The 22,233-nt window shown below is 35.5% G+C and overlaps 2 protein-coding genes across 4 annotated transcripts; one reads left to right on the forward strand and one right to left on the reverse strand.

The window, feature by feature from the left end:
• Positions 1-341: 341 nt before the first annotated feature.
• Positions 342-13,266, reverse strand: sclt1 (sodium channel and clathrin linker 1). Of its 2 annotated transcripts, none has more exons than XM_052545445.1 (22): positions 13,164-13,266; positions 12,546-12,587; positions 12,369-12,433; positions 11,314-11,363; positions 11,079-11,151; positions 10,770-10,825; positions 9,263-9,392; positions 7,738-7,860; positions 7,186-7,251; positions 5,281-5,351; positions 4,950-5,040; positions 4,763-4,854; positions 3,882-4,059; positions 3,674-3,772; positions 3,026-3,097; positions 2,859-2,933; positions 2,186-2,331; positions 1,901-2,093; positions 1,440-1,636; positions 1,043-1,121; positions 848-943; positions 342-555 (listed from the first exon to the last, which is right to left on the reverse strand). In XM_052545445.1, the coding sequence occupies exons 2-22, from the start codon at positions 12,577-12,579 to the stop codon at positions 493-495; spliced, it is 2,049 nt and encodes a 682-aa protein (XP_052401405.1). In that variant the 5' UTR covers positions 12,580-12,587; positions 13,164-13,266; the 3' UTR covers positions 342-492. The 2 variants fall into 2 exon arrangements, with proteins under 2 accessions (XP_052401405.1, XP_052401406.1); XM_052545446.1 differs by lacking the exon at positions 13,164-13,266 and adding an exon at positions 12,862-13,118.
• On the forward strand, positions 13,261-15,665 carry LOC127948764 (UPF0462 protein C4orf33 homolog). 2 transcript variants are annotated; one of them, XM_052545448.1, is made up of 6 exons: positions 13,261-13,405; positions 13,768-13,979; positions 14,245-14,305; positions 14,391-14,442; positions 14,906-15,105; positions 15,195-15,665. In XM_052545448.1, exons 1-6 carry the CDS (start codon positions 13,290-13,292, stop codon positions 15,292-15,294), a joined length of 741 nt encoding a protein of 246 aa, XP_052401408.1. In that variant the 5' UTR covers positions 13,261-13,289; the 3' UTR covers positions 15,295-15,665. The 2 variants fall into 2 exon arrangements, with proteins under 2 accessions (XP_052401408.1, XP_052401409.1); XM_052545449.1 differs by lacking the exon at positions 13,261-13,405 and having other exon boundaries at positions 13,480-13,979.
• The last annotated feature ends 6,568 nt before the right edge of the window (positions 15,666-22,233 follow it).

Below are 22,233 nucleotides of genomic sequence, written 5' to 3' on the forward strand. Positions count from 1 at the left end.
GAACTCTGCACATTAGAATGTCTGTAAATCACTCAGAATCAGACATTCAACAACCCTTTGGTATAAATTATTGCATTTACTGGTCAATTCTTACAATGGGAAAATCTGTGTTCTATGAAGACTATAAACCCATCTGCATGCAGTTTTAAAAACATTTGTATTATGGTAATTTGTGCAACAGGTACTATTCCAAGAAAAAAAAAACTTTGGGTTCGTAGTAACTTTTGACCCTAAAACAAAAATAACATTACTTTATCCAAAGAGTTTCATTCAGCAGTAGACAATTAATCTTTTAGATGACAATTCTCCCAAAGCAGTGATTGTAATATTTTCCTCAATGGTAAGTGGTGAACTGAAGTTCTTTTTATTAGATTAATTGGCAATAATAAACACATGGGGAATGCTGCCAATGAAAGCTCTTGACACACTGTGAAGCCCAAAAACAAACTGATCAGGATGATGATGATGATGATGATGATGAATGCTGTTTATCTATGATAAAGTCTCAAGATCCATCATGGATGCAGCTTTTCTCCGTTGTGATATCACACTCAGCTGAAACAGAAGAAGTAGTTTACAAAGGGATTCTGTACAACAGTAAGGTTTCACAAGTAAAAAAACCCATGCAGCTTCTCTATTAGGAGAACTAATTTTTAACGATCATTTATAAGTAAAGTACACAGTCCTGTACCTTTGTGTTTTTGTCTAATTTTTAAAACACTTTGGTTTGCAGTAACTACAAATGAGTTAATAACTCTAAAATGAACACTTTAAAAACCCCAACAGGGAAAATAGTGAGTGGCCACTGATGCATTCAATGTGCAGGAAGTGTGTAAATATCAAATACCTGTTGTGATGCACTGACCGCACGGTGCTCTGCCTGAGTAAGACGCCTCTGTAGACGTGTGTTCTTCTCCTGATGCTCTAAAACCTGCCTCTCATACTAGGGGTAAAAGTGACAGAACATGACTCGCTGGAAACCCAACAGAATTTCAAACACTTCCAGCACACATCTAGCAGAAACCAAACTGCACATCCACACCTCCAGTATCTTCTGATGATCAGCTTCCACCTGGATCTCCAGTTCCTGAGCGCGCTGTTTCTGTCTGTTCAGCTCTGACCTGCAACAATCACAGTCATTTTTAACTGCTGCGATCCGGACTTGACATGCTTTATTTAATACATTCACATTATGTGTAATCAAAAAGCTTGTTATATGGTTATTATTGTCTCAAAACAATGAAAATAAGCATGAGCAATAACACATTTCAGCCATGACATGGTGTTCTGGCCTGGGTATCATTTACATCCATTTAACGGAGCAGGATGAGTTACACACCAAAGGTTAATATTGAGTGGTCTAACCCTAAATATGAGTAACAGTAATATTGATTTTGGCCTTAGCAAACAATGCTTCTGCGGGATCTGTGAGCGCTCACCTGAGGCTGTCAAGTTTCTGCTGGAAAGCCTGTGTGAGGTTCTTGGCCTCGTCTTTGTAGCGGCTGATGGTTTTCTGTTGAGCGAGCAGCAGTCTGCTCAAACCGGCGCTGGAGTTTTTACTACTCTCCTCCATCTCTCTCAGCCTGGACTCTAAACCTTGCTCCTTCACACACAGCTCCTGCTGCATTGAAGACACCTACACACGCAATCAAAAACCTGTGAAAGACGCCATATCCTACACTTCTAGCCATTCTATTTTTCCTCCTCAAGTCCATTTATAATGTTTCTTGTACTCAAAATTGAGATGATCGCTGAACAGAAGAACTGCACATGCTGTATATATATATATATATATATATATATATATATATATATATATATATATATATATATATATATATATATATATATATAATTTTTCGGGGTGTACTATCCCTTTAAGAATGCAGTTATTTGTAACCTGTTGTTTGGCGCGTCTCTGAGCGAGCGCACACTCCTTGCGCAGTGCTTCCATGTCTCTGTGCAGTTGCTGGTTCTCTTGCTGCAGTGTAAGTCTCTCCTCACTGATGGCTGTACTCTCCTGTCTTGCACTCGTCAGCGTGGACTGCAGCCTCCGCACCTCCTCCTGACAGCGCGACAGCTCCTCTGAATACCTACACAAGCACAGGGGAGGCAGCAAACTCTTCGGAATGCACCCTTATGTTTGACCTCTGTTTAGTTTAGGAGAGTGCGTGTAAGTTCTCACTCCATCTCCATCTTCTTCATCTTGTTTTTAGTGCTGTTGAGTGTGAGTTGCATTTCGTCCTTCATTCGTTCAGCATTTAAACATCTCTGATGGAGAGCCTCCATCTTCCTCATCTCAGGCTCTCCAACTCGGCCCTCTTTATAGACCTACAACACAAATACAAAGTGTTTTCAATGAAGTCTCATGCTCACCAAAGCTGTATTTTTTATCAAAAATTAAATAAATAGTTTTTGTTGCAATTTAAAACAACTGTTTTCTATTTGCAATGTCACATCATAGTGAATAACACTCCTTAAAGGGGTAGTCCACAAAAATGTAAACTGTCATCATTTACTCTTGTGTTGTTCTAAATCTGTGAGAGTTTTCTTTCTACTGTTGAACATAGAAGATATTTTGAATAATGCTGTTAACGGAAGCCTGACTTTCACTGTATTTCTATACTGTAAATGGCTGCAGTTAAATATTTGGTTACCAACATTCTTCAAAATATTTTCTTTTGTGTTCAATAGAAGAAGGAAACTAGTACAAGTTTGGAACAAAGTGAGGGTAAGTAAATGTGACAATTACATTTTTAGGGATGAACTGTCCCTTTAAATCTGATACCATCACAGAAAAATACTGTACAGATTTAGTACATTTAATTATGGGAGTAAAATTGTGCATTCATTTTCACCTTCTCCAGCTCCTCTTCCACAGCTTTTCTCTCCCGATGGGCTCTTTCAATCTGTGTCTCTTTATCGGCACACTCCTACACACACAACCACAGCAGAAATAATGTTGATTTGCAGTGGTGACAGTTGTAGCTATACACATCTGTACATATGCTGATGAATGTGTCACCAGTTGCAGGGCAGAAAGCTCCTCAGCCATACGATGAATCTGAACGTTACACTGCTTACGAACACTCTCTACCTATAAAAGGAGGAAACATTCAGAATTATGAGCCACGCTCAAAGATGCAAATAACAATATATGTACACTGTGATCACAGATTAGCTCAATGTCAAAGCACTAAAATTAGAAATAGAGCTCTACAGGGTTCAAGGAAGTACATTTGCTTTTAATCTTTAATGCTGTTAAAGAAATTTTGATTTAGTTACAAAAGTGCAAGCCAAAATTCATAGGCTTGCCAAACAGAATGGAGCAATTTGATTAAATGTTTGACTTTCAATTGAGTTGCTCAAGAGACTCTTCTCAACAGGTAAGCTAAACATTAGCTTTTTCCACACACTGATCAAATGTTTTAAACTATGTTTTATTTAAAAGCTGAAATAGTTCCTAGTTCCTGCAGTACCAACATGTCAAAAAGTGTGCTTCCACCCATAGTTATAGGAACTATAAAAATGGTCCTCATAGTACCTAAAATATTATCTAGGTAGTAGGTTCACTAGGGTTGGAGCAAAGCCTAATTTAACGTGTCTGAGCGTAGACCTCGTGTCGTATTCTGTTGTCTTCCTTTGAAAGGTCAAGAACATTAGCAGTGAGCACCTCTTTCCTGGTGAGCATGGCAGCATCCTGAATCAGCTGCTTCATGGCATCTTTCATCTTCTCAAGCTCTTCTGCTCTCTGTTTCTCCCTCAGCTGAGCCTAGAGTAACATAAAAACACAGCAAAATGATTTTAGACTGAGAGAAGTCAGGTACGTATAGAAGAGCTCTTGAACTGGGCCTGTGCGGTGTGATTATTTGGAGCGTGACCTGTTCTCTCTGAAGCGAGGCTTCCTCAGCCAGCTGGATGGAGTTGCGGAGGCGACTGAGGGCTTCAAATTTCTCCTCTTCCAGAGAGGCGCAGCGACCCTGTAGTTCTCCCACTTGTCGCTCCCAATCCGTCTGCTTCCTGCGCACCGACTCAGAGTCCTGCGTCGCAGCTTTGAGTCTGAAAAGCAAAACAAAATACAAATATAATAATATAACATATATTCATATTTGAATTAAAAAAAGGAAACAATCTATACAAACAATTCACATTATTACATATTTGTGTGTCCATTAGTAAACAATGCAGTAATATACATACTTTTCTTTTTTGAAAGGCTGCGTCAGTTGTTTTTTTTAGTGTGCATTACTGTTTTAAGTTTTTTTTTTTTTTTAGGCTCACAAAGACTGCATTCATTTAATCAAACATAAAACAAAATAGTATAATATTATACAATAACAGTACAAAAAACAGTAGCATAATACTGCAAAATATTACTGCAACTCAAAATAGCTGTTTTCTATTTTAACATATTTTAATATTTAAGTTTATTTAATTTATTAAGGCAGCCTATACTCCAGTCTCCAGTGTCACATGATCCTTCAGAAATCATTATAATATGCTAATCTGAATCTCAGGAAACATTTATTATTATTATCAATGTTGAAAATGGCTATGCTCCTTATTTTAGTGTTAATCGTCATGTTTTATTCATTATTCTATAATGAATAGAAAGTTCAAAAGAACAGCATTAATTTGAAAAATCTTTTGTAGCATTATTACAAGGTCTTCACCATATAATTTGTTTAATTATGGATCCTTGCTGAATTTAAGTGCTATTTCTTAAAAACAAAATCGCATTGACTTCATTATTAAACTTCACCTGGCTTCTAGCTGCTTCAGTGCTGCTTGTAGTTGCTGAAGTCTCCGATCAGATGCTTCTTCTCTACCCTGAGCTTCTGCTGTGTCCTCTTCCTGCACCATTACACAAACATGACATTATTAGAAAAAAATGACATAAGCACAATAATAGCAACATTAACAGTGTATGCAAGCTGTCTGTCTCTCACCCTCCTCTGCATCTGATCCTGGACATTCTGCAGGAGTCTGGTCATCTCCTCCACTTTAGTCGCAGAAGATCTCTGCTCAAGCTTTGCTTGCCTGAAACATCACACACACACAAAGCTGATCTTTTTACTACTTTCTAAATTCTGATAATTATTAATAGAATAGTAAGATCACAGGAAAAACCCATTTTCACTCTCTTGAGTAAATGTGACTGCACTAAAGCTGTGTTAGACTCATGATAATCACACCGAGCTGACTGAATTATAAACATATGAGGCAAACAGAACTCGAGTCAAGGTTAAGTCTTGAAGGGTTGGCCATCTGGAACGCTACCTGAGTTGGCTGCGTAACTGCTCCAGCTCACCGCTCTGTTCTGCCACCGTCTTCAGGAACTGCTGATTGGTCTGAGGATGACAGGACAGACATGAACGCCGGCCGAACACTTCATAGAAATTCGCAAGGATCAAAAAAACGGAGGACAGGATGGTGGGGTTTTGGAGGTTGATATGGGATAGGTGTGAAAAAGGTGGGTGTGTGAGAGCTACACAGCTTATTAAATATTCATGAAAAGAGTAGTATTTCTCTCCTCAACCAACACACACACAAAGGCTAAACAATGAACAACACTCTGTCAAACACGTGGTGTTCTGACTAGTGTGAAAAAAGCATGTGACTAAGACAGTACAATGATTAGGCCTTAAAACCATTGCATAACTCACTGTCATGACAATGATATCACTAATGAAATCCTTTCATAAACATGTAAAATGATATTTTTCAACACATTTTCAGTGGGAAAAGTATATTGATTTTATCCACCTGATCCACTGGATCATGAAACGTGGCTGATGACATATTTAAGGGATAAGTTACAGGACATTAACACAGAATAAAAAAGGTTTATTCACCAAATAAATACATAAACATAAAAAAGATGGTAATGATTTAATTATGTGAGAACAGAGACAAGAAAGTAAAAAAAATAAAAAATATGGAAGATTATTTCATTCGAATAAATCTGATGAAACCGCACAATATAAACAGTAGAAAGTACAGTAGATTATCTCCCAGCTACACAGACAAGGTTTAAGCCTAGTCCCAGACTAAAATGTATGTCTGGGCTGTTTTAACTAAAAGAAATTTGCACTGACTGATCATAAAATATATCAGTTGTTTTGTTTTAAAATATACTTGAATGCCCTGACTGAACTATGGCCAAATCCTGGTTTAACCTAAACCCTGTCTGCGAAACCAGGGGCCTGTACCATGATGGTAGCTGAACAAGGATTAGCTTTGAGTTAACAAAACCAAACCTCTTCAATCCGGCTTTGTTGGTACCATGATGCTGTCCGTCAACTTTCTGTCAACTCAGGCTTTGATCCTGTGTTTGAGAAGTGCATGCAATGTGACATCACTAGCGAACAGCCAATCACGAGCCTTGCAACACAAAGCAAGTTTGATTTACTTCTCGCGAGAGACCCAGCAAGATTCAAAACTAAAGGTTAAATGTTTTGCCAAAGGTTAAGAGATTGAAGAATATGACAAATTTAGACGTCATATGAAAAATGAAGGATAAATAATCTTGCTCTATCAGTTCAGTGACAAGTCAAACTTGTTAACGCAGTTTATACATTTGAAAATATATAGTGATAGAGACTCGAAACATGTAAGGTCAGCTTTTCTATTTTTTAAATAAATAAGTGCAATCTTTTGAAACTAAATAATTTATATTACAAGATCTGTATACATTGATATTTATTTAAAATAAATGATTTATTATAACTCTTAAACTAAAACTGCTTGTGTGTAAAAGATAAATAATGATAATAATATGAATATGAATCAAAATTCTATAAATCATAATTATCATTAAAGCCAGACTTCTTTTTTCTTTTCCTTTTTTTTAGCATTAGTGACCTTTAATTTGGAGGACGATAAACTGGAGTGACTTTGTGTCAGACATGTGTCACTTCTCTCACATCTGATTGGTCCAACTTCAGTTTGAGATATCTAACTCAGGACATAAGCTGCCCCGGTGCAGGTTAGCCATGGAGTGTAAGTTACTATGGCAATAAATGCCGCTAAAAGCCAAGCCACTTTCATGGTACCTAAAACCCAGGATTGGTGCAAACTAACCTTAAACTTACCTGGCTATCCAGTTCATCTAGCTTCATGGTACAGGCCCCAGGCCTTAGATTCTACCCAGTATTGTTTACATATTGAAAGATGAAGTCTTACTGATTCCAGCTTCTGATTGGTCAGCTGGAGCTTCTGGTTGTGTTGCTGAACCTGCGCCAGCTGATTCTAAAACAGCGATTGTCAGTAAGAGCACAGACAAAGCATTAAAAAAATTAATTAATGTGTATTATAATAAGCTTCAAGCCACAATTAAGTCAATATTTTAAAGCCAACAGCTAATATTGAATTAATATATTCAAATAATTCAGCCCAGCATGCCTTCCGGTTCATGTATAATTGTTGGAAAATGCTGCGGGTCTGTTTGTTCTGTTAACGGTGACTGCATGTAGTTAAACACTGCCCTCTAGTGTTCAATCATCATATGACCTACTCTAGAAATAACTGCGAAAATTACAGAGAATACTGAACTGGTTTCAGAAACCAAATAGGAGTATGCCCACCAAATATGTGTTTATAGATGTCCTTATGCTTTATATATATATATATATGTGTGTGTGTGTGTGTGTGTGCTGAGTTTAAAAAGAAACCAACATGCATTATAAACAGACTGAACTTGGACGTGTAAAAATGTTAGTATGTAAACAGTGTAACCTGCATGTGTTGCCTTTCAACTGCGTGTATTTGTCCATCACTTATGGAGCACTGATACTGGGTTTGCAGTCGATCCAACTCATGCGAAGCGGTCTGCCACATCTGAAGAGCCCGTTCTTTCTCCTGGAGACACACACACACACACACACACAAACACAGAACTAATCAAATCGAAGGTAAACAGACTATGATTGTGGCCTTCCATAAATGTGTATGTAAACCTCCCTCTGAATACCACTGCTATCTGATATGCAGTGTTAACTGAACTTAACTGAATACATTTAAACTGTAGCTCAACTTGTAGAGAATTTAATTATGATGCTAGCAGTGTCAAGGTCATGAGATTTATTGGCAGGGATTACACATATTTCTCTGGCACTTCAAGTTGTTTTGAAAAGCATGAAGGAGGAAAAATTAACTATGTTTATTGAGATTTGTTTAATTACAGTAACTGCAGTAACAATTATATTTTGGTGTAAATACGCTGAATGGAAGAGATTTTTATAACTACACCAATTAAAGCTTTTAAATGTTTTGGCTATGACACAGAATGCATTTAGATTAGTTTTTCACGCAAATTGACTTGTGTTTTTATAAAAACATTTCAAAATGTAAAATGTCCGTGAATACTCCTGAGTATTAATGCAAATGAACTGCTGAATTTAACCCGATTCATTAAAATGGACAGTTCGCAAAAACTGATTTGCATGAATGAATCATATTCCCAGATCTATCACCCTTTTTTGCTAATGAGTTTTAAACCAGAGAAGCTATTAAAATATTTTAGTCTTAATGCTCGAATTCTTTTTGCAAAACAAGTAGTGAGAAAACTAGCACACAGTTTGCAAATATTCACAATATTGCTTATTTGATATTGGCAAACCTCCAATATATTCTAATATACAAACAGATACATATAATTATGACATAATATAGCCATGCAGTTACTACTCTTCTTTTCACTCTGCTTCATTCTGTATTACCACCTTTAAAATGAGAGTGATGTCTCACCGGAAGTTTCATTTATAGCTAATTATTTCATTCTCAGTTAATTAGGAAATTAGAAATGTGAATATGAATTGGAAAGTCCACAAACTCAAAAATAAGTCACTTGAGACTTGACTTGAACCGATGCGCTCTCTAGAGAGGTTTAGATGTGATTTGCAGCATACTCAATTCTGGTGAACTGCTCCCTAAAGAAGGGCAAAGATGCGCAATGTCAGGCTGAAAGTGGAAAGCTTGATGAGTGTCGCACTAATTTCTCATTACTCCGTAATGTCAAGTGTTGATATGTAATCCTCAGTAGCACCTGGAGCGTACTCCACGCTGATTAAAACCCATTCCCTAAGCACAACACGACCTGCACCGTCTCATCACGTATTAACTAGAGAACGACGCTTTAAAGCAGTGTTAACCCCAGATCACGAGAGTCAGAATACAGGCCCAGGAAAGTGCCTGTGGGTTTCTGCCACAGACCAACTCATGGGAGTTTAGAGGAGGTTTTGAAAGAGGTCTGGATATTCACCTCCACGGCACACTTGACCTGCTCCTCCAGATTGCTAATGGCGATCGCATCCGCTGTCGTGTCTCCTGCTGTTCCAGTGGACAGAGACTGCAACTGCTTTTCAATGGACATTCTCTGCTCTGCATGAAGCCTGCAAATACAAATGAATATACACAGTTATTGCAAAAGTTCAACCTTCGTAAAAATTTGGGAATTATCTGCAGAAATGCTTTAATTGGTTTTGAAGTATTAACTGACTTTCATGCATAGTAATAGATTGGCATGAATACACATAATCAAATTAAATCAGTGTCAAAAGAAAGTAGATACATTTAAAAGCAAGGTTTTTTTTTGTGTTAATGTTCATAAATGTAATAATTTAAGATTTAATTGTCATTTTTTTCATGTAAATATTGTTGGATCTGCTACGTTTAATTGCTTAAATTGTCATTTTGTGTTCTGTTACTATTATTTCTGTCATACGATTAATCGCATCCAAAATAAAACGTTATTGTTTACATAATTTGTGTGTATATTGTGTATATTTATTATGTATGTATAAATACAAACACATGCATGCATATATTTAAGAAACGTTATGCTTATATATTAAATATATTTACATACAGTATAATATAAAATATAAGAATATGAATATATAAATAAGTATATACATGTGAATATTTTCAAAATATATACTGTATGTGAGCATTTATACATATACATAATAAATATACACAGTACACATACATTTGTAAACAAAACCTTTTATTTTGGATATGATTAATCACTTGACAGAACTAATTACTATACAATACTGACAATTTGATCATGGTGGGGGTGCAAGGTTTTCTAGTAGGGCCCTATGAAATCGGTTTTGATTTTTTTTTTTCATTAGAATTTTTCTAGACTCTGTTTTAATGTTAATAAAAAAATAAATATCAAAAGTATGTCTAGCTGACTGAAATCATGAAAAACATCAATTTATAAATTTTTTAACAAAAATATATTTTTTAAGGCCTATGACATATGTTATAGTTTTTTTTCCCCTCAACATTTTTTTATTTGAACCAAATTCTGTTTGTTTTTTTCTGGATTTCATTTTCATTACAATTTGATAAAAAAAAAAAAAATTATATCTATCTATCTATCTATCTATCCATCTATATATATATATATATATATATATAATTTTTTTTTTTCAATACTTTGCAGTGTATTTAAAAAAACATTCTGGTAAATATACCTTTAATTTTTTTTTTTTATAATAATCAAATTATTTTCAAATCGTATTATTTTTTAATCGTATCATTTTGACCATATGATTCCGTCCGCAATTTCCGCATCTCATGAATCATAAGGCCCTACTCTACACTGGGGCACGAAACTTTCTCTAACAAATAAAGTAAATTTACATAAAGGGTGGGCATCATCTTGTGGTGCAGAAGCTGTTAGCACTGACTGACTCTTATAATAAATCAGTGGCTGGATGGAGAAATCAGCAGGAGATCCATTCGAAAGCTCTTACCGCTCGTTTTCCTTAACCACCTGCTCCAGGCTTGCTTTGACGTCTGTCATCTGCCTCTGAGTGTTTGACAGGGAGAAACAAGTGTGTGAGTGAGTGGTGGGAGGAGGATGATGATTGAGAGAGACTGAGAGAAAGTGTACTCTTGAATGGCAAACTTATTATATGACAAATTCACTTAACTTGGGATTAAACTGCAATTTAAAGCTGACAGCATGAAATTAGTCCCATCAAGCCCTGACAGTCATAAAACCTCACTGTAATGTGAGCATTTATGTGCTGTAAGCATTTGTGCAGGGTAGGGATGTGTACCTGATAGAACTTGAGCTGCATCCCCATCTGTTGTATGTGTCTGTCATATTCTTCTATTAGAGGAGCCATTAGACTGAAAACACACACCCAGGTCAGAAGACAACATCATAAAACATTTAAGCCAGATTTTTTTTTTTATTATTATGAACCGGATGAGTGTTTAAAATAGTAGAGGACTTGAACCAGAGACTGTAGTAGCAATTTTTATTTTTTTGTTAAGGCCGTAGAGACTTACCCTCTGTCTGAGAGCCAGGGAGCTGCAGATTCCATGACCACATCACCTGTCTAAATATAAAAAATATATATTTTTTTAGTCTACAGACAATTTTCCCAAGATTTATGAATTTAAACTAAGACTTTTAAGACCTTTGTACATCCAAGGAAACGTATGGAATAAATTGAATGGATTATACTATAAGTATATTATATTATCAGTATATCTTGATCATTGTTTTTGTCTTGTTTTCTAGAGCAAATGTCTAAAAGATTCTAATATATATAAAATAAAGAGTCTTGTTTATGGTGTAATTTATCAAAACAGTTTATTAACAGAGTTTATTATTTAAATAAATTTTTTTGGAAAGTTTTGATTAGTTTTCAAGATAAATACCTTTATTAAAAGCAAAAATAAGATTTCATACCACATTGAAGGACATTTGTTCTTGTTTTAAGCATAAACACAATTTTGTTCAATTTACTTAGTTTATATGTTTAGTCTGCATCTCAAGTAAATGTGTCTTGATTTAAGGATGTTTAATATTTGATTTGGAAAACAAGGCAAAGATACTGAGGAAGATATTCATTCTTTCTTTTGCAGTGCATGCATCATTTAATGACGTGACTATGAATTTAAGAGTTTCTGCTTCGTTTTAAGACCTTTTTAGGGATTAATTTATGGAACGGTGAATTAAGAATTTGAGGAATTTTCTGTTTGTTTTACCCCCATTGCTCAGACTTAAATATGGTTAAAATTTAAAATTTGTCATAATTTCATCTCTTGTTATTCCAAGCCTGTTTGGAAACCATTCACTTTCTTTTTATGGAAAATAATGCAGTAACAGTGAACTAGTTCTCACATTCTACCTTGACATCTTTTGCATTACATAAAAGTAATACAGATTTGGAACAAGGTGAGGGTGAGATGACATCAGAATTTGTATTTATTTAGCTATGAACTCTTCTATTTTTACTTAACCATTCATTTTGAACCACAGAAACAGAATGCCATTGTCTAGAGTTAATCTCTACATAATTCAACAAATAAAACGGCCATTTAATTATAAATCTAACCTGTGACACTGAGGGAGGAGGAAATTCATCCTGATATCGTCCCAGGACGGAGTTTAAACGATTCACTGATAAGAAGACACAAAAAAACAAAGTTCAAGTGCGGATGAATATAATGCATGATTGTAAAACTGATCATGTATCTGCACAACATCATTTCAAAGATCTAGCGTAATTCACCTTGATCTCGAAGAAACTCGACTTCAGTTGTCATTTTTGCATCTGCAGCAACAAAATAACTTTGTTAGGTCAAACGTATATGCAAGGTAACAAATGCTTTGCAAAAATGTATCATCAACATAACGATAATAACAGTTAGTCTATGGGTCGGGTAGGTAGTTTGAACAATTTGCTTTACTGAAGCAGTCAGTTTATACACAGCTAGCACAAATGATCCCTGGAGACGGTCTTTGTGTTTGCTAATAGTTTACCATTGAATTAACTGACTATATAGAACCATATCATTTATCATTTTGGTTTAATCGTGTAAACGCACATTATTAAAGTGGATTATTACGAAATGACATAATCTTTAATAGATTAAATGAAAAAGAAGCGAATCTGGTGTGTAATCTCAGCAACAGCATGAAGCATCATTGGTATCTAGGTGGAGATTTGCATCGGCTAACTTGCAGGCTAACGGCTACACATATTTCAACATTCATTGTAAACGTGCTGAACAATCTTGTCAGAAAACTTAATAATAAATGTTTATTTTTTCCAACGCGTAACATGAGAGATGACAAAATAGCAGAAAGACGTAAATAAATGTAGCGTTAATGTTATAAGGATAGGTACCTCCAAATCCTTCCGCCTTGTAGTTTAAAGATCCTTCCAGCCAATCAGATTCATGTTCACGGACGCTCGGATTCAATCTCAGAGCCAATCAGATTCATCCTCAGGAACGCGGTGCAACTTTTTAAAATGTTCCCGGGAAACTTCAACCCGCTTGCGTTCCGCGCGGCTTACGGAGTTCCTGTTTTACATGGTTTTAAATGGAAGAACTATCAAGATGAGGATTCTCGATGTAATCTAATATGGCAAGAATTCACTAAACTATTTTTTTATTTGTTATTTTATTTAATACTGACAATGTGGCCGACTGCTGAAATTTATCACGGATTCTTAGATGTTGTTGTGTGAAATCAGAAAATGTTCTTCAGTTTATGATATTAGATAAGATAATGATGGCTTATCTATGACTGTTGAACTTTATTTCATATTTCAAGACTGTCCTGTATCCTGAGCTGGGCTTAAGACGTATTAGAGCACAGAACTGTGGATATATAGACTTTATCTTAACAGACAAGAATACAACGTCTGAGAACTTAACCAGATAGTAATTTATTATTATTTCAGGACTTGAAAAAAAAAAAGAATAATATTTGACCATGCTTAACAGTGTCTGCGTTGGTTGTATCCTCCTGACTGTCATGGAGTTCCACATCAAACATACCTGGGACAGCTTACGTGTGGATCACAAGCCGGTAAAGATTCGTTTCTCACCCGGTGAGGATGGTTTGCTAATGCAGGTTAATGCTCCTTTCTTTAATGACCCCCCTGCACCAGCCGGACCACCTGGAGAGCCGTTCCCTGGTCTCTGGGACTATGAGGGTAAATTCATCTGTACTTTTAATATAGGGCCAATTTGTCAGTTTTGGTTAATAGACTGAGTTCTTACTTTCAGATAATAACTAGATAAAGAATTAGTGCAATCAGCTGATCATGTTGATCCTTGCACTATTACCAAATGAATCTAAAAGACTGAACTTTGGTGTGTGCTTGAATTAAACACTAAACAATGTTTACCTTTCACTGATTTTCTCAGAATTTCTAACTGACAGTTTTTACAATGTGTGCTCTTTGACTTATTTTTCAGTGGTGGAGACATTCTTCCTGAACAGTGACACTGAGCAGTATCTGGAGGTGGAAGTCTGTCCGTAAGTTAAGCCTACAGTGTTTATCAGGCAGCAGGAAGATTTTTCAATTCTAATGTGTAATTGAAATAATATTTTGTCACTACAGTCATGGACAACATCTTATTCTGCTACTGAATGGAAAACATAATGCGTTTATGGTAAGAAAAAACACATTGTACATCAGCATATTAATGTATTCAGTAAAAAATACAGGAAACACAATCAAATCTTATGACGATTTAAAATAACTTGGATTTTAATATTTTAAAATGCAAAGTATTCCTGTGACAGTAAAAGCTGAATTGCTGAATCACATGATTCTTTAGAAATCATTTTCAATCATCAAGTAATTTGCTGATATGTGGTCAAGAAACATTGATTAATATTATAAATGTGTAAGACAGTTGTGCTGCTTAATATTTCTATAATTTCTGAAATCTAGATACATTTAACAATGACTTTACTGTCACATTTGGATTTGATCAAGTACAGTTTATAACAGTAATTGTCTAAACTCTAAACATTAAACTGCAGTAATGCTTACTGTAATACACAGGATAAAAAATGCAGCGATATGAAAGTTCTTATGCTAATCTTGACCAATATCTTGACCTGTTGCAGCAACAAATCCCTCTATCATTCAAAGCCAATACAAAGAACAAAATATGGAAGGGAGAAGCACTTCTACCTTGGAGGTATTTCCCTCAGGGCATTAATAAGATGAATTCCTATGCCATCCATGGTTCTGGAGCTGGAAGGACCTATGAGGCTCTGTATCCTGTTCCTAGAGAAGACCTAGTAGAAGGACAGGGACCAGACTTGTAAGTTTAGACATCTTAATACGATTTGTTTCCTTTTAATGGATCTTAACATCACCGGGATCTTAACATTACGTCTCTCATCTGAACAGTCATCGACTCGAGTATTTTCAAGACTTCACTCTGCAAAGCATCATGGGAGAAGACTGGGTTCAGCCAGAATCTGACCTGTGGGATTTGGCAAGCAAATGACCAGCTGAAAATCACAAATGAAGTTAGAACTGTCCTCTAACCAGCTTTTTAATGCAGTAATTACTCGCAATTTGCTTCCATTGCTATGTTAGAGCACAAACTCCACTGCAGTCTAATCAAAGTTAATGATGTGGCTTGTTTTAATGTGGGTGTAATAGCAATATAATGGCCTTTATTATCACAATTTAATAAATCTCCTCTCAGTAATGCGGCACTAATCTCAGCAGTAAGTACTCCATCCAGCACCAAATATTTATGTAGCAAATGGGAATTGTTCATTTTATATAGGATACCGAAATGAAATAACCATTTCATAATGGAAATGGTAAATGTGGAAATCGAAGATTTAATAAACAAACGATAACATTTAAGTTTTCTTTGTCCTTTCTTGGTAACACTGTTACATATGGCATAGTGCTGTTATATATTACGTTAAATGATGATACTTCAGAGATTCTCCTTAGGTGGTCAAGAGCAAAATTAGTAATTATCAATTAACATTGGCCTAAACCTACACAAGATGTTTCTTTTAATCCCTTTTATGTGTTTTTATTTAGCAAATGTCGTGCAACCTTTAAGTATCTAACATGAGCTGAAGGAAAACCTCTTCTAAAAACAGCCAGCTTTAACTCTCTCAACAAACCCACGCGTATCATCGATAGGCGCTGCGTAAACTACAAATTAGCTGCTAATAAGACGGAACACGGGTTTATAATTACAGCCGCTGTCCGTTAAAAGAATATTAACAGAGACTAATTACCGAGACGCTGCTCTCGCGCTGCAGAACTCCTGACACGAGCGCACTCTGCGGGCGTGAGCTGAATGCACGCGCCGTCTGAGAGCAAAGGTCATGGCTAACCAAAGGACGGCGAAATGAGAAAAATATTTTGAACTGAATATTTTTGTTTATATATATATATATATATATATATATATATATATATATATATATATATATATATATAAAACACTTGATATCATAACTTAAACCTTTTAAAAGGGCACATTTTAAGCATTCGTTTTATAGTGCTGCTATTACTTAAACACCAAATTAATGGAAACAAACGTCATGTAGCCTAATTTTATTAACAACTGATTATGGCATACAGTATTTATAGCTGCACACATACATAAACACACATATTAATTACATATAAATTATTAACAAAGAATTAGGCCTACTGTGTATTATATTAATGTTGGTATTAATACATATATTCGTTGTTATTATGTGTAGTTTGTATAACATGGAAAAAGATGTTACTCAAATTCATCTGTTGGGAATGCAGAGAGGAACAACACATTACTAATATATTTAGCCTAAATAAATGAATGAATAAATAAATAAAATTGAACCCAATAGAAAGAATCACATCCAGGCCCGTACTCAAATTACACACACAGACTCGGAGTAATCGCATTTGTTCTCTCCACATGCAATCTATTCACTGGGGGAAACAGCGGAGTACAAATTGCTTCTTGTTAGGAGCAGAGCGAAGTCAATCAGATGGCCTTCCACTCATGTTTTTTAAATCAGGGAGAATTTATGCGCTGACATTTTATAATTGATAGGAGGCCTGTTCAAAACTGAATGGGTAGATTGGGCACTGGCATGTTTTCAGAGGTATTTCTATAGCTGAACAGCATTAGCCACACTGAAATGGAATAGATTTCATCGAATACACATTAGATACAACCCTGAACACCGAAGGGAGGGGTAAATATTGCCACTCCTTTTAAAAAAAAATGAGAATGAATCATGTTTGTTATTTGATTCCATTATATCCATAATGGACCTGTTTACCTGTCGCTTTTGTCCCTTCCATCCATTTATCAGAGGCAGGTAATATCTGCACTAAATTATTGATTCTCATCTATCGGAAAACACATAACAAACAAATATCTTGAACCTGCAATAGTGTCTAGTGGCAGTTTACAGTTTGTTTTTTCTATCGGAGATAATTTTGATATATGTTTTGTTCATCACTAAACAAATATCAATCATTGCGCTCTGAGCTACAAAAGTGTGTTTCCATGGCAACAAAAGCTTTTCTAGATAAAAGGGGCTGTCAGGGAGAATATTTTCCTTTATAACTCTGTCATAATCATAAACATTAGTACAATACACTCTCTCTCACGCACGCACATCAGTGAAGCCCATTAAAGGCCACTATAAAAGAAGGAGGCCTAAAAGTAAAGGATGATAAAGAACCACACTCGCAAAGCGGAGGTTATTTTTTATTTTTTTTTACAGATTTTAAGGGGAGGGGAAGATGATAAATCTGAGTTGGGAGGCAGTAATAAGAGAGGATGGCAGGCAACACAACATTATCAGGCTGTTTGTGCTGTGTGGAAGTGCTGGAGGGGGAGGGTCGCCGAGGAGAGCCTTTACCCGCGCGACACCCTCTGATTGATAGTGGAATAAAGGTCGTTCCGTGTGATGAATGAATATTTCGATATAACCCAATCACGGTGCACAGGAAAACGAATGACTGGATGAGAACAAGATGAGCGGGTCCACCGAGGGCACGGCACGCAGGGCCAGCAGAGACACTAAATCACAAAATAACAGAATTGAACTTTATATGGCCATAAATGGGGGAGTACGTGGAGAGACGGGGTTGAAAATGCTACCTGGATACTCTCAGCTTTTCTGTCAATACTAAACCCATGAAGAAAGAGAAAGAGGCATGAGACATGGAGCCAAGTGTCTTTCCACAAGACATTTAGAGGTCATGCTCTAAAGCAAACGTGGTAACTGTGGAGCTGTTCATAAAGTGGTTAACTCACAGCGAGATGCTCTGTTTGTGCACAAGGGTCAGTTTGATGAAATATCAGCTCCCATTTGTCTGAGAGCTACGGATGGATGAGCTTATGACGGGTGCTGCAGTTAGGCAGCCAAAACAGCATTTCTCTCCTGATGTGCTTGGAATTTTATTGATTAATATCACAGGCAAAACTAACTAGCTACACAACAGTTACGCTCTTATGGGAAATGAAAAGCCTGCAAGGATGAGATAAGTATCTGTGATTGCACATTAGATGAAATGTGAGTCACCGAATGGTTCAGTTCTACTTATTCTTTTACACCGCTGTGTCCAAAATATTCCCCTTATTTTGCAATATGGGAACAAGGTGCTTTTTGCGAATGTGCAATATTTCTGGTTCATTAGCTGCAACTAGTAGCATAACAAAGTGCAGTTAAACTAATTGCGCTACAAAACAGTGTTTATGAATATTATAAGAAATGCCAGTCTGCAATATCAAGTAGAATAAACAGGCTATATGTGTACAGCTAAAATAATTATTAGCAGATTACACTGGAAGCCTTGAGTACACAAATATTACTAGGTACGTGTTGTTTCGCCAGCTAATATAATTTCAATCAACGCCACAGAAGAATCAAACCTTTTTTGTTTTCTTGAACAAACCATTGTTTTTTGAATGTTTTGGTTGTGTGAATAATTCAGTGACTTACTTGTTTCGTTCCTGAATGAATTACACTAGAACTACCTTTTTGAAATTTTGAAATCTTTGTTGCAATAAAACCCATATAACAATAATACCCTGACTTTTCCTAAATGTGAGTATATTTTATTATTTATTTATTGTTACTTTATTAGTTAGTATTTATTCGTGTGCATCCATTAAAGCAGCACATTGATATGGAACAGTGATTAAACTAACAAGGAACTGCAGTACCTGTGCATTAAATGGTTTTAATGCATACCTGCCAGCCAATCAGAATCCAGTATTCAGACAGACATGGAATAACATATCGCAACCATCTTCATATGTTACTGCAGGAATATCTCTGGCTCTGTAGCCATTTAGAAAGATTTCTAATTAATTGTTGAATAAGGCTTAATGGACTGTGCTACATGTTAATTACCCAACAAAACATTAAATAACCATTTTGGAAAACATCAAATGGAAAATCATCAATTAGCTAATCAAGTCTCTTTGCTTAATTAACAGAAAATGTCTGAGGCATCTTGCCCTTTTCTCAATTAAAAAGCTCCACATAAACATAGAAAGCATTATTTGCTTGTCAAGTACTATCATACTAATATTTCATAAGCTATCATAAAGCGGGATGACTAAGCCTGGGAGAGAGAGAGGGTGAGAGGGAAATTTTTTATTATTGCTTTGCCTAAGTCATTTGTTTCTTTATCTTCTGGCTGTAGTGATATCAGAATGCCATATAAGATATAGCAGGCAAAAGATAAAACTGACACGTCTCACTCCAGTTAACTCTGTTTCTCTTTCTGCAGACAGAAATGCTCATCTGCATGTCCAACATGATCATCTCTTGCACTCAGATTAAAGTCTGAAAGGCTCTGACATATCGGCTCGCTTTTAGTCCTCTTTCTTTGCTTTCTGACACGGTGCCATCTGTCTCACGGCATGAGTTTCTCAGCATTATCCAATTATCTAAGAGGTAAAGCATGTACTGCTCATGTTGCTACCTTGACAAAATCAATAAAAATTCATAATGTCTGATACTGTCTTCGGAGCACACGGTGATCTTTCGTGAAGAGAAGAAAATAAAGAAGATTGTGGTCCTGGAGAGTAAGGACAAATGACAATAAAGCAAAGCTGGACAACGGAGTGGAATTGGGTTCCGTGAATCAAAACAAATAAGGTTTGCTTTCACAGAGTATGCTGAAATTATTCAGTGTTATGAACACAATACACAGGGTACCAGGAAGTAATGGACCATTACAAGAAAAAGAAATGTCCATTTACATGCAGAACAAATGACGGGAAAGGTCCATGCACTGCTGGCACTTTCCACAAATATGGTCTACACTTAAATGCATGAAAATGTGAACTATTACATTTGAGAGAGAGAGAGAGAAAAAAAACAACAACAACATTTGCATGAGAAATAGTTCGTTTTCAATCCATCAAAATCTGCCCTGTCTGTTAAAATAGATTGTCCCACATCAAAATGTCTTCAATAATTATGAAAACAAATGGCTGTGCTGACTGTATTTGTCAAGCTCAACCAACTGATAGCTTAATTTAGATATAATTTACAACCTGTGTGTGTTTTTATGGATTTTTATTGAGAATTTAATTTAATATTAGTTCATTCATCCCTTTTATTGAAATTTCTTCTAATTATTAAATATTAGTTAATTAAACTTTGAAATATATTAAATATTTATTGCTAAAAAAATACCAAATCATGTTTGTTAAACTAGCAAAATAATTGCTATCCTCATATTAAAACAAAACTAAAGGTTAAAGTTTGAAAACTGACCAATTACATTTACATTTAGCATTTATATGCATCTCAAATAACAGGTTGACATTTGATGACTAAACTATTGTGCTATCCAGTGAAAAGCCTTATTTTTCCATATATATCTGTCTGTCTGTCTTCTTTTTATTCTCTCTCTCCCTCTCTTTCTCTCTCTGTTTCTCTCTCTCTCTGGCACGGTTTACTCATCCTCCGCTTTATCTGCCTTAGGGAAATATTTCCACCTACACTGTAATTCTTACTGTTTCTCATTTATTTATTTATATTTATATTTATTTACTTCTTTATTTATAACACATATCTAGCTTCTCAACGTTCAAAACAGTTGCATTGTCTGTAACACCTTCACTCTAGGTATAAACACTCAATCGACAATTAATCTATAATCTTATATATGTCATTAACAACATAAAAATGCATAACTTACATAACATTTACCATAGTATTTTTGCTTTTCTGTAAATAAATATCATTTAAAATGTTCTCTCTATCAGATGGTGTAAGCTTTTACTGACACCTAAGTTGTAAAGTATCTGTAGTCACTGTGGTACTTTGGCAGAACTTGGTTACCATAGTTATTTTTTTGTAAGGGCAATTACAAGCAACCAGAGAGACATACGGAACCAATATGCGCAAATAAATTTGACACCAATCAAGTTACACAACACAAACTGCAATATGACAGCACCACATGTCAGAGCTCAAAAGTGACAATGGAAAGTAATGTTTATAGTACTAATGAATGACAGGTGATGTGCTAGAACAGGGCAACATCATCTAAGATTGCTACCATAGAATATTTATAAAAACAAGTAGCTTTCAATAATTTTAAAAGACCGAAACATGAAAGAACATTAACAAAACACTTGTGATACATAATTGATCTTAATTCATTAAAATATCAGCTTACTTTTTGAAATATTCACCCAGGCTGCCATAAAGATCAGTTGCACTAGAAAGTGCACTTGCAATTACCAAATATGACATCCGGAAAAAAAAGAGGAAATGTTTACCCATTTGATAGGAATTAAAAAGTCCAGCCTTGATAAAACTGACTTCATAAGCACAAATCTTTCAGCAAGACCATCATTCTGTGTTTGCTTTAGGGCATATATTTGATATTGACATATCCCAGCTGCCATAAGACATCTGCATGCATCCGATGCCATTCTGAATTCATTACAATTAATTTTACTCAGTGCTGAGTGCAACCAGCTAATCAGGACTCCAAGTGCTCATACGTCTCCGAGAAATTGCACTAAAAATAAAGATAAGCGTGCCAAGATCAGAGGGACTTCACAATCAAGATTCATCTAATGTGTCATTTAGAATCAAGAGCCCTCCATTTGGGATCATCAGGACTTCAACTAGAATTTCAAATGCTTTCGGATCTCAGTCTAGGAATGGGAATTCATAGGCTAAAAGGCACTGAAAAAGAGTCCCAGAGGGATGCATTTTAATATACATTTATATACTGTGACTGAATGATTAGGGGGAATTATATATACACTACTGGTCAAAAAAAAAAAAAAAATAAATAAACATAAACAGCAAAAATGAATTATATACATATACAGCAACTGTAATATTGGGAACTTTTATTTTTTGATTGTATTTTAATATGCATGATCCTTCAGAAATCATTATAATATGCTGATTTGTGGATTATA

This window comes from Carassius gibelio, chromosome B1, assembly GCF_023724105.1.
Source record: "Carassius gibelio isolate Cgi1373 ecotype wild population from Czech Republic chromosome B1, carGib1.2-hapl.c, whole genome shotgun sequence".
Taxonomy (NCBI): domain Eukaryota; kingdom Metazoa; phylum Chordata; class Actinopteri; order Cypriniformes; family Cyprinidae; genus Carassius; species Carassius gibelio.